Source organism: Phoenix dactylifera, chromosome 14 (genome assembly GCF_051530095.1).
Source record: "Phoenix dactylifera cultivar Ajwa chromosome 14, Ajwa_hap1_PhDact_Kaust_v1.1, whole genome shotgun sequence".
NCBI lineage: Eukaryota > Viridiplantae > Streptophyta > Magnoliopsida > Arecales > Arecaceae > Phoenix > Phoenix dactylifera.
This window is the reverse complement of record NC_143203.1, coordinates 24007878-24023365: the sequence shown is the minus strand read 5'-3', so window position 1 is coordinate 24023365 and position 15488 is coordinate 24007878. Positions and strand designations below refer to the sequence as shown.

General features: G+C 37.3%; 1 protein-coding gene across 17 annotated transcripts; it reads left to right on the top strand.

Annotated features, from left to right (window-relative positions):
• The first annotated feature begins 756 nt into the window (after positions 1-756).
• Positions 757-14076, top strand: LOC103719740 (DNAse I-like superfamily protein). 17 transcript variants are annotated; one of them, XM_088711149.2, is made up of 12 exons: positions 757-1057; positions 7845-7971; positions 8141-8225; positions 9295-9360; positions 9453-9540; positions 9646-9750; positions 10195-10783; positions 10895-11088; positions 11195-11303; positions 11540-11688; positions 12093-12283; positions 13796-14076. In XM_088711149.2, exons 1-12 carry the CDS (start codon positions 1023-1025, stop codon positions 13807-13809), a joined length of 1752 nt encoding a protein of 583 aa, XP_088567275.2. In that variant the 5' UTR covers positions 757-1022; the 3' UTR covers positions 13810-14076. The 17 variants fall into 17 exon arrangements, with proteins under 17 accessions (XP_088567275.2, XP_088567282.2, XP_088567286.2 ...); XM_088711156.2 differs by lacking the exon at positions 13796-14076 and adding an exon at positions 12991-13244 and having other exon boundaries at positions 7859-7971; positions 8150-8225; XM_088711160.2 differs by lacking the exon at positions 13796-14076 and adding an exon at positions 12991-13244 and having other exon boundaries at positions 7859-7971; positions 9236-9360.
• Positions 14077-15488: the final 1412 nt, after the last annotated feature.

The window sequence follows — 15488 nt, the reverse complement described above, 5'->3', positions numbered from 1 at the left end:
TAATGCCGGGGTCTCAAATATCTCACTTAAGCAATATTTAAAAGGAAAATTCTATGTACTATAAACTATTTAATATATATATATATATATATAGCATAAAATATAATATGTCTAATGGTTATATACTTGTATGTGTATGCATTCTTGTACAAAACCGTTCTCTGAAGGATTTTCAATTAAAGCACGCTTTATAGTCAATATTCGTGTGCAAATATAAATATTTTTTACAAATGGAAAAAAAATGCAACAAAAAGGTAAGCTCACGTAGCGCGTGACTCGATCCACACCGGCGAAGGTAAGCTCTCGCGGCGCGGCTCGGTCCTGCTTGGGCGGCGTTCTATAGAACTATCTATACGGATATCAGATCTGCCGTTTACATCAGAACCGAGCAGGCAAATCGATGGCCGATCTTTCTTATCCATAAACATTTCTATGCGGATTCCGTACTTATAATAGTCACACGGCAGGAGAGCCGAAACCGGCGTGCCAGCTGGCATAAAGATTCAAATTACAGAAATACCCTTCTTCACCAACTAATTCGCCGCGCTTGGGCCGAGCAAACCGAGGGCCGCGCTTCCCGTCGTTAAGCGCAAAGGGCCATGTAACTTCAATGCCTAAAATACCCTTCGTCGCTTTCATCCGAAGCTCTATCTGGCCGGTAAATAGTCGGCATCTGGTGAGGGTAGTTTAGAAAATAAGGAAAAGTCTTTGCGCCCGTATACCTGCACCCCTTATATACCCGCCGCGCCTGCCCTTGAACCCACGTCTCTCTCTCTCTCTCTCTCTCTCTCTCTCTCCCCCCGACTCACCACTCACCAGCCGTAGATTTTTCTCTCTCCTCTCCTGTCCATCAGTAAACTGTCCCTGCGGAACACGAAGCTCTGGACTTCGTTCCGCCGTCAAGCCTCCAAGACGAACGCCGTATCGCATCTCCAAATGCCGACGTCCATCGCCGGCGCGCGATCCATCTGTTGAAGGCCAGGAAGCCTCCGGCGTCTTCGACTTAGAAAGGGCGTGGATCGATGGCGGAGATCCGCGATCCCGTTGGCATCACGCGGTTAGAGATCTTTTCCCCCCTTCTCTTTCTTTGCCCGCTCTCCAGATTTCTATTCTTTTATTTTCAAAGAAAATCTCTTCTTGAATTCCGTCTTACGAGCGTTGCTCCTCATCAGTGAGCTTCCGCCTTCCGTAACGGCCACGACAAGCAAAACTTCAAAAGCCCTTAAAATTTCTTTCTAGATTTCGAAGAACATCATATTTTTTAAGCAATATATAATATAAAAAAATATAAAGAATAGTCGTCTTAGTCCCCTAGTTTTTTGTTTAGTTTTGTATTCTTCCTTTCCGGTGACGCAGGGCAGTTTTGAATCTCTGGATCCTTCTGGTCCTCGAAGGTAGTGGGGGGATGGTAGGATGTTGACCGCGGAGAAGCCGTGGACTCGAGGTGCTTGGTTTGGGATTTAAGTCAAAGTGCCGGTGATCCACCCCCACCCCCACTTAGAAGAAGAAAACAATGAAATAATAAAATTAAAACACAAGTGGCCTTAATTACTTATTTCTTTTTAATTCGAAGTGTGTGTGTGTATATTCATATATATTTAAATCTTTTTCCTCAGGAGTTAGGCTCCCAGTTTTCTCTCTTTCCTTTCTATCATGTAGCTTTGTTATGACCTTACCACTGGAATCATATCTTTCATACATGATAAGGCCAAATGGCCAACAAACGTAGTTGCAATTCTCATCAGTCGTTTCTTAATATTTCCCAGGCAAATCGAGTCTAAATCGCCATGTTATGAGTCCTAGCTTTTTGAATGTTTCTGGTTTATGTCATCGATGTTCTAGAATGGACTTTTGGGATGAGTATGCTGTAGTGTGATCGAGAGTGGAAGGAGAATCCCCAAACTTGCATGCAGCAGCCTCAAAACCTTATGAGAAGGTTAATTCATGGAGCTGAAAGTAGTAGCAGCAGCAAGTAGTGTCTCTCATAAGAGAACATATAATGTTGTCCACACAGCCATAATCATGGAAAGTTCGGTATTAGTACTTGAGGGGAGCACACACTGTCTCTTCCATGACTTTTAAAAGTAATCTTGCTAAGTAGACTGTTTCTGGTGAGTGCTTAAGAACTTTGGACACTCGATGAGATTTGAGGAGTCTATATGTATAGTGTTTTTTTTGAAGAATCATTTGTTTTGCTGTAGGTGCCGAAAAAAATGATATTTTAGAGGTGTACTTAAAAGATTTACTTGAAAATGCAGTCTGATTTGTTGTCCGGTGTCCACACATTAAGACATTATATGTGCCAATGAAAGAGCAGACAAAGGTAGGAGATATGAAGGATTTTACGGCATTGAGTATGTTATGTGGATCAAATGATTCGATGCCCATTTAGTTGTTTCAAAGTAGGCTTTCCCGGTAGGTGCTACGGGTGGTGGTATGTTTCTTATTTTTCTTGAAAGAATGCGTTCCGTTTTTATCTACCCAATCAAAATGTCATTTCTGAACATTCTTTGATCTAACACAGTAAGCTGATCCCGTTGCTTCTATTTGCCTAATTGAAACGTATATTTAAAAAAAAAACTTGATGGGCTAATTAAATGAGTATTGATTTTATTCTCAAAAAAGAACCGGCAATTTAGTCAATTCTTGGAATAGATAAAACCTTGGAATAAAATATTTATTTTTTGGAGTGTGGTAACTAGTGAAGTTGGTAAAATTATTGAGAATTGATACCAATAATATGGGTTCCTCCTGTACTAGTTCGTGATAATAATAATAAAAAAAAAAGATGAAAAACATCAATTTTCAGTCATAGGATTTATAATGGAGTCAAAATACACAACTCGCTACTTTTTGTTGTTGTTACTTTGAGAATAATGTTTGAAAATCTATCAATCATTTCTTTGAAACAACTGAAGAATTACCCATGTCAAACACTTCAGCTGTACTTCAGTGCTTAACCTTCGAAGTCTTTATATATTTGGATTCACTTGAGATTATTTATGGGCCATTAGTTTGTGGAGGTTATTTTTTTTGATTTATTTTTCTGAACTTGATAGACATTATTCAATCTAAATTAATCTACCCCGCCCCACCCTCTCTCTCTCTACACACACACACACACACATTCTTTAATTTAAAACGAGGAATTTAAATTTTAATAGATTTTTAGTTTTCTTATTACTTTCAGGTATAGGGCAAAACATGTTAGGTTCATGACATTAACTGAAACACACAATTCATAGGTTATGTTGCAATATACTTCTTTGAACATGATGCATGTTAAGAGCCTCCATCTTGTACTTCTGGTAGCGCATATCTTCATATTATTGTTTTGCGTAATTCCTGCTGTCTATGTGAGTTCACAGGCAAGGCAGTTCTTTCTTTTGTTAAGCAAAGGCATTAGTGTTAGGAACCGAGGATCTAATAGTAGTTCTTAACTACAGAAGTTCTTATAGAATTAGAATCATGTATCTCATATTGCCTCTCCGTGGTGTAATTTGTTTCTGAGCTTATACTGACCTGTACCAGACTCTTTTTCATCCATCTTTTCAAGCGTGCTCTGACAATTTGGCATGAGTGAATGTGGTCATCCTTCCTACACCATATAGGATGGGAGAAACCGAACCAAAACCTTTGTAGCCAAGATGCTCTAAAAAGGATCCCAGATCAATATATGTGATTGTGCATTTAATATTAGTCTATACAAGGTGACAGATATAACTGATTCTATTGACTTCTGGTTGACCGGTGCGGTATTCAAGCTTTGAATATTTTTCATGAATACCATTTTAAAAATTTAAGTTTTTATGAATTTTCTCTTCAAGTTTATATTTATTTTTATACTCTCATAAAGCACTGTTTTTGCACAAATAATTTTAATATAACAGTTCTTTTAACACTATTAATAAAAATCATATTTATTTTAATTAAAAATAAAATAGAATTTTGAAATTACTTTTGCATCCTCTATCGCGATCGCCTTTTAAATGTTTCTTTTTGCACATCAGTTATTAAAAATATTTTAGTCATTTTAATTTGAAACCGTTAATTTTTTATCACCGTTAGATGGCGTGAGTACATATATAAAAATAAGGATAAAATAGAGAAGAATAGTAAAACAAATGTTTTACGAGGGTATACATGTAAATATTAATTTTGGAAGGATATTGATATAAAATTCGATATTTAAGAGGGTATTCATATAAAATACCCTTAAACTTTTTACCATGTTACTTAGAAATTAAACTGCCACAGTATATCCAAATAGGAGGTCATTTCTAAATAGAGGGCATGCACATGGTAAATAACCTTCGAATACACCTTGCATGCATATGGCCAGCTAATTAATAACCTTCTCAAAACAATGAGCCTTCTTGTTATTATTTCGATTCCTCGCATTTGTCCATCTTTTTTTAACTTTTATCACCTTCGTTCATAAAGGTAATGCACCAATACATAGACCCCATGATTCCATAACATTTAATAAGGTCAATAATATATTGCGAGAAATTTTTTCCCATATTTGTTGCTATTATTATGAGTTAAGATTCTCACCTATTCATACATGAACTAGAGAGGCCAGTCCTCTGATGTTTGCTGTCTATGAGTGACACCTGTTTCAATTGGATGGGCTCCACTTGGCACTATAAAACCAGTTTGATCAATGCAACATGCGAGGCCTATCCAATTGTTGTTGTTGCATAAATCATGCATGACCATGATCGAAGAACTGATTTTCATCAAAAATAAGTAAATAAATAAATAGCAAAGAACTGATTCTCTTCGACTAGGTATGAGTGAAGGAGGTTCGGACTCATATTTAAAGACATTGACACAAAATTTGTAGTGGATCAACCTCACACTGAGACTGCGATCCTTAATTTAGATGACAAATTTACCCCCGTATGAGGCTCAAACCACCGAGAAGGGACAGGGACAAAACAGTCATCTAGGCTGCTTTCCAATCGCTAAACCAGTCTCGTGAGCTGCGAGTTCGGACCTCCAAGAACATGGGGACCGACATGTGCCCTGATTTGGTGCTCTCTTCGTTCCCCCACAAGACAACGAGAGACGTGTCATGTTTTGGTTCGCAGAATTCTGCCGTTCCGTATTTAACGCTTCCTATAACTGATTTGACTTGACTATTTTACCCCTACGCTCTTTGCTACTAAGAATAATCGTAGGGGCAAATCCGGGAATTGGAGTTCAACGAGCACATGGTTGTCGTCAAGAGTTCGGAAAGTCCGCATAAAAAGGGCTCCGAACCTCCTAAAAAAAATTCCTGCCGCAAGTTATCTTTTGTTAGGTTCGATTCTCGAGTGAGCTCGTGGGCAGTACGACTTTCCTGAGGGACAGGGTTGTATGTTTCGCGCGAAAGATTCACCTTCCTTCGCGCGGATCGACCGTTGGATCACAAATCCTTCCTTCGGTGCGAATCCATCTTTGGATCACGCAATGATTGCTTTGAGATCTATGCCAACGGATCAGTAGAAAGATTTCCGATCCTCCTCGCTCGCCGCATGCACTCTTATCCCCAGATCGAAACCAACATGCCGCGTTTGCTTGGGAATAAAATGGGGATAACCTTTGAGACTTCGAATGGTTGTGGAGTAAGGAACAGTTCAATGGATTTCTTATTTAGTTTTTTTTAGTTGTTGGATAAATAGAGGTATAATCTACCTGTTGCCACCAAAATCTAATCTCAAAGAGCAGGATGAATTAGCCAATGACGGTTGGTCGACTTAAAGTTTGCTCAATTTGAAGGTCCGGTCACAATAGATGTTCGACATATCGATAGAAAGGAGAAACACCGAAGGTTGTCGGACTTTATCCAACAAAGGACCATCTAATACCTAAATTAGGGCCAAAAAGATCTGAAAGTAGAAACTATATAAAGTAGAATGGGATGAGGATGAATATAACTGGTGGCCCTCTGTATTCTGTTTATATAGAAATAAACATATGGAATTGTTACCCAAGATGGACGATTGTGTCATAATTATTGAATATAATGGGCTGCTTTTTTTGATTCAAAGACATATAACATATTATTATTGGTCCACCTGTCTAGTCGATAACTCTTACAAGTGACGAATCTATGCCACATTACTACTTTTTCTAATTTACTCCATTATATTCTATGAAACACGACTACCTTATGGTGGAAATAAAAGATTCAGTTCATGAGCACTTTTAAATTTTTTTGAACATTTTTATTCAATGATCTATCAACATTAGAACAATAATATTCCCAAAAAAAATAGTAGAATTGACTTATTCTTCATTGTTCCTTCATTTGTTATCTTATTATATTCTTTATTTAAGTTTATTCTATAATTGTTCTATTCTGCCGTGAGGGCCTTTTTTTTTTTAAGTAAGAATTAATTTATCTATCAAATTTACTTATCCCAAATCTAATTAAAGAAAACCTGTCATAATTCAATTATAGGAAAAAACATCCTATGCTATGTATACTTATTTATCTTTTTATTTTTATGGACAAAAACTAAACTTGGGGACGTTCCAAAAGGCAAAAACTATATCCAGGCATAATAAGAATTGTATAATTATTTTTATTCCACTTTTTCTTGTCCCCGAATAGCATGACATCGAGAGCGAGTGCTTGCTTACCGAATCGGTGTCCGGATCTGAGATTATAAAATGTAGAGGCCATTGGAGTTGGGGAGAAGGGCAAGCGCGGACGGCCGTTCACCATGCTATTATTGCTATATTCCTCGAAGACCCCCAATTTGACTGCGTCCTCGGGCGACCCACAGCCTGACACATGTCCTTCCTCAGGTCGCCAGATTGCCGGCGGCGGTCCTTAGGTTGAAGTCGCCGTCTTCGATGCCCCAGGGCCGAGAACATTCGGGCCCTCTGCTATGTTCCATGGATCATCCTGTGGATGTTTCCAAAAGATCCAAGTAACCGTTTGTTGTTATTCTACTGTTTTCTGAATGGCTGGAGTTTGAAGCAAGGGGTCTGGGACGGTTTGGATTCGTGGGGGTTTGGTTTGGCGCCATTAGAGTGGATTTGACGAGGCTTGGAAGCTTGTTTCTGAGATAAGTGAAGGCAAGGTAGGCTTATCTTTGCTAAAGATGGAATTTTGGGACTAGATTTAGAAACAATATGAGCAGCGGGGTGTTTGGGTTGATGGATTCTGTTTTATTGTGCTTTGTTTTTTTTTTCCTGGACTAGGTGAAGGCAAGGAGTGTTTTGCTCTTCTGAAAAAATGAAACCTTGGTGAATGGATTTTCTGTTTTATTATACAATGGAAATTCCGTTGACTTGTTTCTGGACTATGTGAAGGCAAGGAGTGTTTTACTAATCTAAAAATGAATCTTGGTTCGAGTTTTTAGGGCTAACTGGGGTGGTGGGGGTTTGGGTTAATGGATTTTTTGTTTTATTATAATGGAAATTTGTTTCAGGTTGTTTATGGACTAGGGGAAGTCAAGTTCTGCTACTCTCTTATAAAAATGAAATCTTGATAGATGAAGAGGGTCTGTTTTTAAAATTGTTTTAGGCTCTGCTTTTGTTCTTGTGATTAGGTTGCATGATGGAAATGAATTTGCTCTCAAAATGTATCCTCGAGCACTTTATCATATTATTCAAAAAGTTTGTAGGTGCTTTCGGGACTACGCCGCCCTCCACCAATGCTTGAATCTGCTGCCAGCCGTGTTATTATAATTAAAATTTGATTCCGTCGGAGGTTATTTATTCTGGTTTTGGTGTTATCAGCAAGAGAAATGGTTATTCTGAGGCATCTGTTAGCAACAATTTATTGTTATGCTTAATCTCAATTCTAAGCATTTTGATTGGTTTTTTTGAGTTATATTTCATAGTTTGTCATTTACAGTTACTAATTTGCGGAAGTCGATTGAGAGGAAGATTTTAGATTCTGAATCAGCACCTGCAACAGGAAGCCCTGGTGTTGGACAGATGACCTTCAGAGATGACAGAAGAAAGAAGGTATGTGTTATTGGCTCATTGTTTCTTGAGCTCTTCCTTCCTTTTAATTTGATTAATTTTTCTAATTTATGATAATTTTCAAGGAATTGGTTTGGAGTCAACATATAATCAAGTTTTTTTCCCCTCCTTTGAAGTGTATGAGATCAATTTTTGAAATTCTAACCGGTAGTCATTGCAGTCCTTTTTCCCAAAATACTTTGGGATGAGAGGGAATAAAGCATCAAGGAGAAATGAGCTCTCACTCAACCCCTCTGGTATGTTCTTGCGGTCTTAAGTTTGATACTTTTTGTGTTTAAATATATTGATGAGTTGGTCTTGTTTTGCATTAAGGAGACATAAAATCTCTCTGTTATTTCAAGAACAGCAATTTTTTTCTTTAGAAGGAGACTTTTTGGGCATTAAAATTTATTCCATACTTCTTAGGCAATACCTAAAGTAACCCTGTTGGTCTAGAAAAGAAAAAAGTAAAATTCTGAGAATCTAAAGCTATAGTTAGGCTGGGGAATAGGATTAAAAAATAAAATAAATGATAATTGTCACTTTCTGCTTTGAGGGAACTCCATCCAATTGCTGTCACCTATAGTTGAGTTTGTTCTCTTATTCTGTCGCTCAAAGGCTGAAGCAAATAATGCAGGATCCCTCTTTATATCAAGACGTAAGTGATAAGATACAAGAGGCTGTCGGGACTTGAAATAGCCACTCAAGGAGTAAAAAGAGAGATAACAATGCCCAGATAAAGATTGAAATCTGTCTAAACCACAGAGAGTTCATGGGTCCTGTAGAATACTTATCTTGTAAGACCAACATTATTCTTCTACTCAAGTGCAGTTTTTATCTTTGTTCAGGTGGACAGTTCTTGTGTCCATAAAATGAGTTCAGGGACAATTTAATTTCTTTGGGGAATTCTAATAAGAAAGTTGTTACGTTTAGTTAAAACTGCATTTAACTTTTTGGTGGAAATATATGATTAATTGGTAAGTGGTTCTAACATTTGGATATTTTATCCCATTTAACCAAGGAAAACTACACAAGAAACTTGTGGGAAAAAAAAATTCCAATACAAAAAGATAGAATGATAAAGCAGAGGATATTAGCAGAAACTTAGAGAAATATAAAGCATATGGAAGCTTTATCTTGTTCTTAATATTTCTTTATGGTTACTCTTTTGGTCCTTGAAGTTCACCTTCAAGCATGCTGATTTAGTAAATGCCACATTTTAATTATTCTTGATAATGCACTAAGACAAATTATCATCTTTTTCCAGATTCTTACCTTGCCTGCTTCTTCTCTAGTTATAGCTAACTGTGCCCTTGCAAATAGCAGTTGATTTCCGAGAGTGCCCATCTGTCTCGACGACTGCCTCTCCTGCTCTCATGAAAGGCTTTTCTGGTATCTTGTTATCTAGTTTTTACTCACATTTGACATCTCATAAGTTTTTTCACATTATCTTTAACTCCATTTCTTCATATTCCATTTTGAAGACACAGACTCTAATTCAAGGCTAGGGAGCATAAGTCGCAATGAATGCTCTTCACTATTACAAGACAATGTAGATACCCAGGCCCTCAGGTACAATGTTAATTTCTCTATTTTATCAGTTGTCCCTTCTTTCGTGTTTTGTAGCTATTTTATCAATTACATTCTGTTCTTCTACTTTCCCCCTGCTCTCTCTAGGATATTTGTTGCAACATGGAATGTCGGAGGAAAACCACCTCATAGTGGGCTGAACTTTAATGATTTTATTCCAGCTGATGATCATTCAGATATATATGTACTAGGGTATGTATGGTAGTCTAAACTTGTGAATATATAATTATCTAATTTCTTGATATTCGTACATCTTGATAGAAGAAAGCATGGATGGTTTTTGGAGTCCCGACCCCCTATCCCAGTCCCGTTTTCTCACAGGAACGGGATGAGATGGCCGGGACACCTACCGTCTCGCCAGGACTTAAAACCTTGATCTCGATTTATTCTCTCAACTTCAATTACAATTTTAACCATTTCTCCATTAATATCTTTTATAAATAAATAATTCCTTTTATTTTCTGGTTTGTCATCTAGCTTTATTCATTTCTTAAAGGTTATGAATATTTCTTGATGATCCACATATTATAGGTTTCCTTGTTTGTTGTTTTTTGTGTTTACAGATTGTAGCATGGTCTCTGTTGTATTTTTATTGAACTATTCTCTTTGATTTCTTTTCTTCGGTGATGTTCTTAGTTTTCAGGAAATAGTCCCTCTGAATGCTGGAAATGTGCTTGTTATAGAAGATAATGAGCCAGCAGCGAAATGGCTTGCTCTCATCAACCAAGCATTGAACAGACCATCAGTGGATACTGACACGCTATCTCGATACACCGACTCCTCTTCTCAAGCTTCTAGTTTGAATGCTTCTGTTTCTAGAGATTTGAAGAACAGCAGTGATTCATTATTCTTCCAAAAGCAGTCGCTAAAATCTGGAAGCAAAACTTTCATAACAGAGCAGGGAAGACGGCTAAAAACCTGCAACTGCCCCTCGGAAGTGGCAAGGACATACTACAGAGACTCTTGTTTCAGATGTCCCCAAGCTTATATTAGTGACGATGACTCCTCCGATGATGAAGAGGAGGTAACAAGCAGTTTTTCAGTTGCAGATACAGCTTCTGCAGTCTCTATTACAGATAGCCAACGACGGTATAGCCTCATAGCTAGCAAACAGATGGTAGGGATCTTTGTCACTGTTTGGGTTAGAAGAGAACTAGTCCAACATATAGGCCATCTCAGACTCTCTTGTGTTGGGCGTGGAATCATGGGCTATCTTGGTAACAAGGTGAGAGTTGAGTTAGCCATGCCTTGTTATGTGTTCTCTCCTTACATTTTTTTTTTTTAAAGTTGAAGTTTCTTACCTTTGTTTCAAGAGATTTCCTGTTTTGGGTTGCAGGGGTGTATATCTGTGAGCATGTCTTTGCATCAGACAACCTTTTGTTTTGTTTGCAGTCACTTGGCTTCAGGGGACAAAGATGGGGATGAGGTCAGGAGAAACTCTGATGTTACAGAGATATTGAAGAACACAAATTTCCGAAGGATATGCAGAAGAGCTTGTCGAAGAATTCCTCAGAAAATTCTTGAACATGAGTAAGCATCCCCTTTTGTAATCGTACTATCCATCTGTAAAGCTAGAATTTTGGAAAGTGAAATTGATTTCCTGATTCTTTTCCTCTTTCTCCTTCCTATGACTCAGTCGGGTCATATGGTTGGGGGATTTGAACTACCGAATTGCCTTGAGCTACTCCGAGACCAGGATGCTTCTTGAAGATAATAACTGGAATGCTCTTCTTGAGAAGGATCAGGTAATTACTCCTGATCACTTAAGTTTAAAATGAGGTTTTCTGGGTTGTTATCAAAGTCAAATATAAATCGAATGCTCAACTCAATGAAGTCTTATTCATCATTGAGTTCCTTCCAAGATGTTCTTTATTCTTCTATGAAATAACGGACATCTTATAGAGTTTATTGATACCTTCCTCCAATATCTACAGAACTCCATGTATTATAATTTCTTCTATCTGGTGTATTCTTTTGATAGCTGAAAATTGAAAGAGAAGCAGGGCGAGTATTCAAGGGGTGGAAGGAGGGGAACATCTATTTCGCTCCAACATACAAATACTCTAATAATTCAGATGCATATGCTGGGGAGGCTGCAACATCAAAGAAGAAAAGAAGAACACCAGCATGGTATGCAAGACCCTCTGTTCTAATGGTTGTTTTTTTGAGAAGCAAATGTGTCACCCCATCGGTAATAAGACTTAGCAGAGGTTCAAACCTCTGACCAAATATAAACAAATTTTTAACTTTCCGACCACTGACATACCTGTTCTAATGCTTTTCTGAAGGCATAGCTTTAAAAATCACAATGATGCTGAAAATTGTTGATAGACAGCATCCACATTTTTCATATATATTCATTAAACATAGCTTATTGCTTGATTGCTGCATTTTTGGGATACACTGTATGATTTGATATTGCTTAAAATTTACATAATATTGTTAAGTATTGAAGCAATTCAATTAGTTATAAGAGGGAAATGTATTAAGTACCACTCAACAACTATCGCACTGGATGATTTCAATGATGTCAGGTGCGATCGCATACTATGGCATGGTGATGGGATTGTGCAGTTGTCTTACATCCGTGGGGAGTCGAGATTTTCTGATCATCGCCCAGTATGTGCAGTTTTCAGAATGGAGGTAGGCATGCTTGACAGTAGTTTGAGCAAGCGTTTGTCCACCCCCAACATGAAAGTTGGTGCAGAAGAGCTCTTACCTCCAAGTAATGACTACATTTCCTAATGGACATGAGTATATACAATCTTATACATACCTTGGTGCACTCACATCTGATTTTTCTTTTTTTTTTTTTTTAAATAACTCCATCTGAAAGTTTTTGCTTCACAATTAAAATGTTTACACATATAAATGTACATGTATGACAGTAGACATACTTATCTTTTCAACATCATATATGACTTCTTAGTTTTAATTTGGCCCTGGATCAGCTTGTTAAATGATATTTAACCCAAGTCATGGATTAAAAACTACACCAAGAAAGGTATTTTTTTCAAAAAAAAACAAGAATACTGGTCGGATAAGTCTTCCTAATAGCTAATTACCCTTTAGGTTTTAAGTTAGTCCCCTCTAGCATATTGTTGCATCAGCGAAAGATCTCAGCTCCAATTTGTAGAAGGTTGATGTCAGGTTGATAACTAGTCATAGAATGTTTTAAGCTCTGATGGATTATAACAGGTTAGATTAATAGCTCATATATAAATCAAACCATCCTTGTTGGATAGATTTCTGCATAGAAAAATTAGTGAGAAAACATTGTTTTTGGCCTAATCCTTGAAGCTTGTGGACTAGCAAAGGCAATAATCATTGCATTCCCGTTTTATCTCCAATGTGTTTCTCCTTCCACTCTTACAATCACAGTAACGAATTTCTTTTTAGATGATACTGATCTGGTTCTCCACCATGACTCAGGTGCTTACATGTGAGAATAAAGAGTGTCTGTCACAGAAAATGTATTTGTGAATCTGAAGAAACTATCACAGAGTCAGATACGGGTCAATCTGCATATAAATTCTTACTAACAATATAATTGGTACGTGAGTTTGTTTGAAGGCTATACTTTTGTCATGTGGTGGTCTCCACCACCATTTTGCTAAAAAATTGTGACAAAAAAAAGAGAGAAGGCATTGCCTTTATTATTCTAAATGTTCTCTTCATGGATAAAATGACTCATGATATCTTTATGCCTTGTGCAAGTTTGTTTCCTTTCGCATTGACTCCACTTAGAAGGGACCGAAATCTAAGCTCATACTGGGGAAGACATCTTCTGTCTTGTTTTTTCTTCCCCCTCTTTTTCTCCACTGAGAGAATATATGAATTCTACCTCTAAGCATATACCGAGTTCTCTTGGGGGGAGGAATGCATGCTTAATTGAGGCTTTCAAAATGTACAAAACTAGGCAGAACAACCATCTGCCTCCATTACAGTTCAAAAAAAAAAAAGAATGTACAAAACTATGCATTTTTATTTTATCAAGAAAGGCAACATCGTTATTTCAGTGATGATGAAGAATTCCAGGAACTGCATTTTTGTGTTGTTTTCTTAACTGCCATATGCTTCTGACTTGATGGGATCCCTGTTCAGAAACTCACCTCTGATTGATAGGAAATTAAATCTTGTTAGATGTTATCTGAGCTAAAGCCTTGTGATATAGAGTTCATGTTGAGCAGTTATTCCTGATGAGATCTAACCAGACACTTTTTCCCTTTTGGATCAGGCCATCATGGCTGAGTTCTGACTCAGGTGGATTGCATTTTTTTCTGTTTTTAATATCACTCTCTCAAGGCATACCTCTTCTTCCTTGGAACCATGGTGAATTTAGAGCCATTATTACCACATTAAGTAGCCCATGCACCATTAGGGAGAGCATTTATGTTGTTGCAGGTTGAAAGGGTATATGAACTAATGAATAATTTCATTTACTAAACTTTAAAGTTGGAGGGGCATCAACAGTTGTTATTCAGATCAGTGGATTCACTCCCAAGTGTGAGAAGGGGGGGGGGGGGTTTCAGTCGGGTGGACATGTGAAGGGAGGTGAGATACCCGTGAAAGCAGCACTTAACCACAAGGAGAACAAAACAATGGAGGTTGAAGAGGTACACAGGCAGTCTTTTCTTTGAAATGGGGTTTAAATAGGTTCATTATATAAGAGAGGTAATCAAACCTGAGACAAGCTTGGCTCATTCGTCATATGAATTGAGATCGAACGAGTCTCTTGTCAATCCGAGCTGGGCTCTTTCTCATTTTCTGAAAATAATATGCCATCAGCTATCTGCATCACAAACATCCATTGAATATGGTGATGCAAAATTAATTAGTCTTGGACAATATTATTTTTTGTCTATATTACCATGATCATCCATTACTAAACCCATTAATTCACCAGCTTAGCTTATCAATAAACACCTTTAATCACCATTTTTTATGAACAACAGGCATTACCGTAAACTATTAGTATAGCAAGTATGTTGGATGTCTAGTAAGTGTTGCATAAGACTGCAGACAATCTTCAATGTCTATAAGAATTTCATAGTTCAGGGACTGTAAGTAACATAGACATACAGTTAAATTTTCTGAACATATTTTATATAGAGACTGCACACACTTGTAGTCCTCGTGTTTCTTAAAAAACTAAACTTTGGCCTATACCATTGCTAGCATTCCAAATCGAGTGGATTGATCAAAGAGTTTGGTTAAGTTAGGAGACATGGTTTGGTCTTGCCTCAATAAGAGGACTTTCATAATTTTTAGTAGAACGAACTATATGATGCTAACAACATGGTATCCATTAGGGACTGAAAATAACATAGCATCCATTAGGGGACGTATGGTTAAATTTTCTGAACATATTTTGTCTCAAGACTGCACACACTCGTAGAGTTGTAGGCCACTTGTTTCTCGAGAAATTTAACTCTGGGCTATGGGGTTGCTAGCATGCCAAAACGAGTGGATTGATCAAGGAGTTTGGTTAAGAGACAAGGTTTGGTCTTGCCTCAAAAAGAGGACTTTCACAATTTTTAGCAGAATGGGAATTGCATAAAGAATGAAAGAAATAAGTAATTACTCATTGATAAGCGCAGCAAACTTGGTTAGTAGAGAAAATTGATAAAGGATAAATTCAAAAAGGAACATATCTATTATGGATTCAAAGACTAGAGTCAAAGCTGACGACAGAGGATAGAATTAATAGAACAAACAATATGATGCAAAAGCTGATCTTTAGTTAGATGAAATAGTGCCATCCCATTTTTCTCCACAAGATTTTTCATCGGTAAGCAGGAAAGCTTGGTTTCAAATTTGCATCTCAGAGTCAATAAAGGAATCCATGAACTAACTCATCATTATAGTACACTCCAAGCTTATAGACAATCACATCTGCATAATATTGAATGTAAGCAACTAATTTGTGA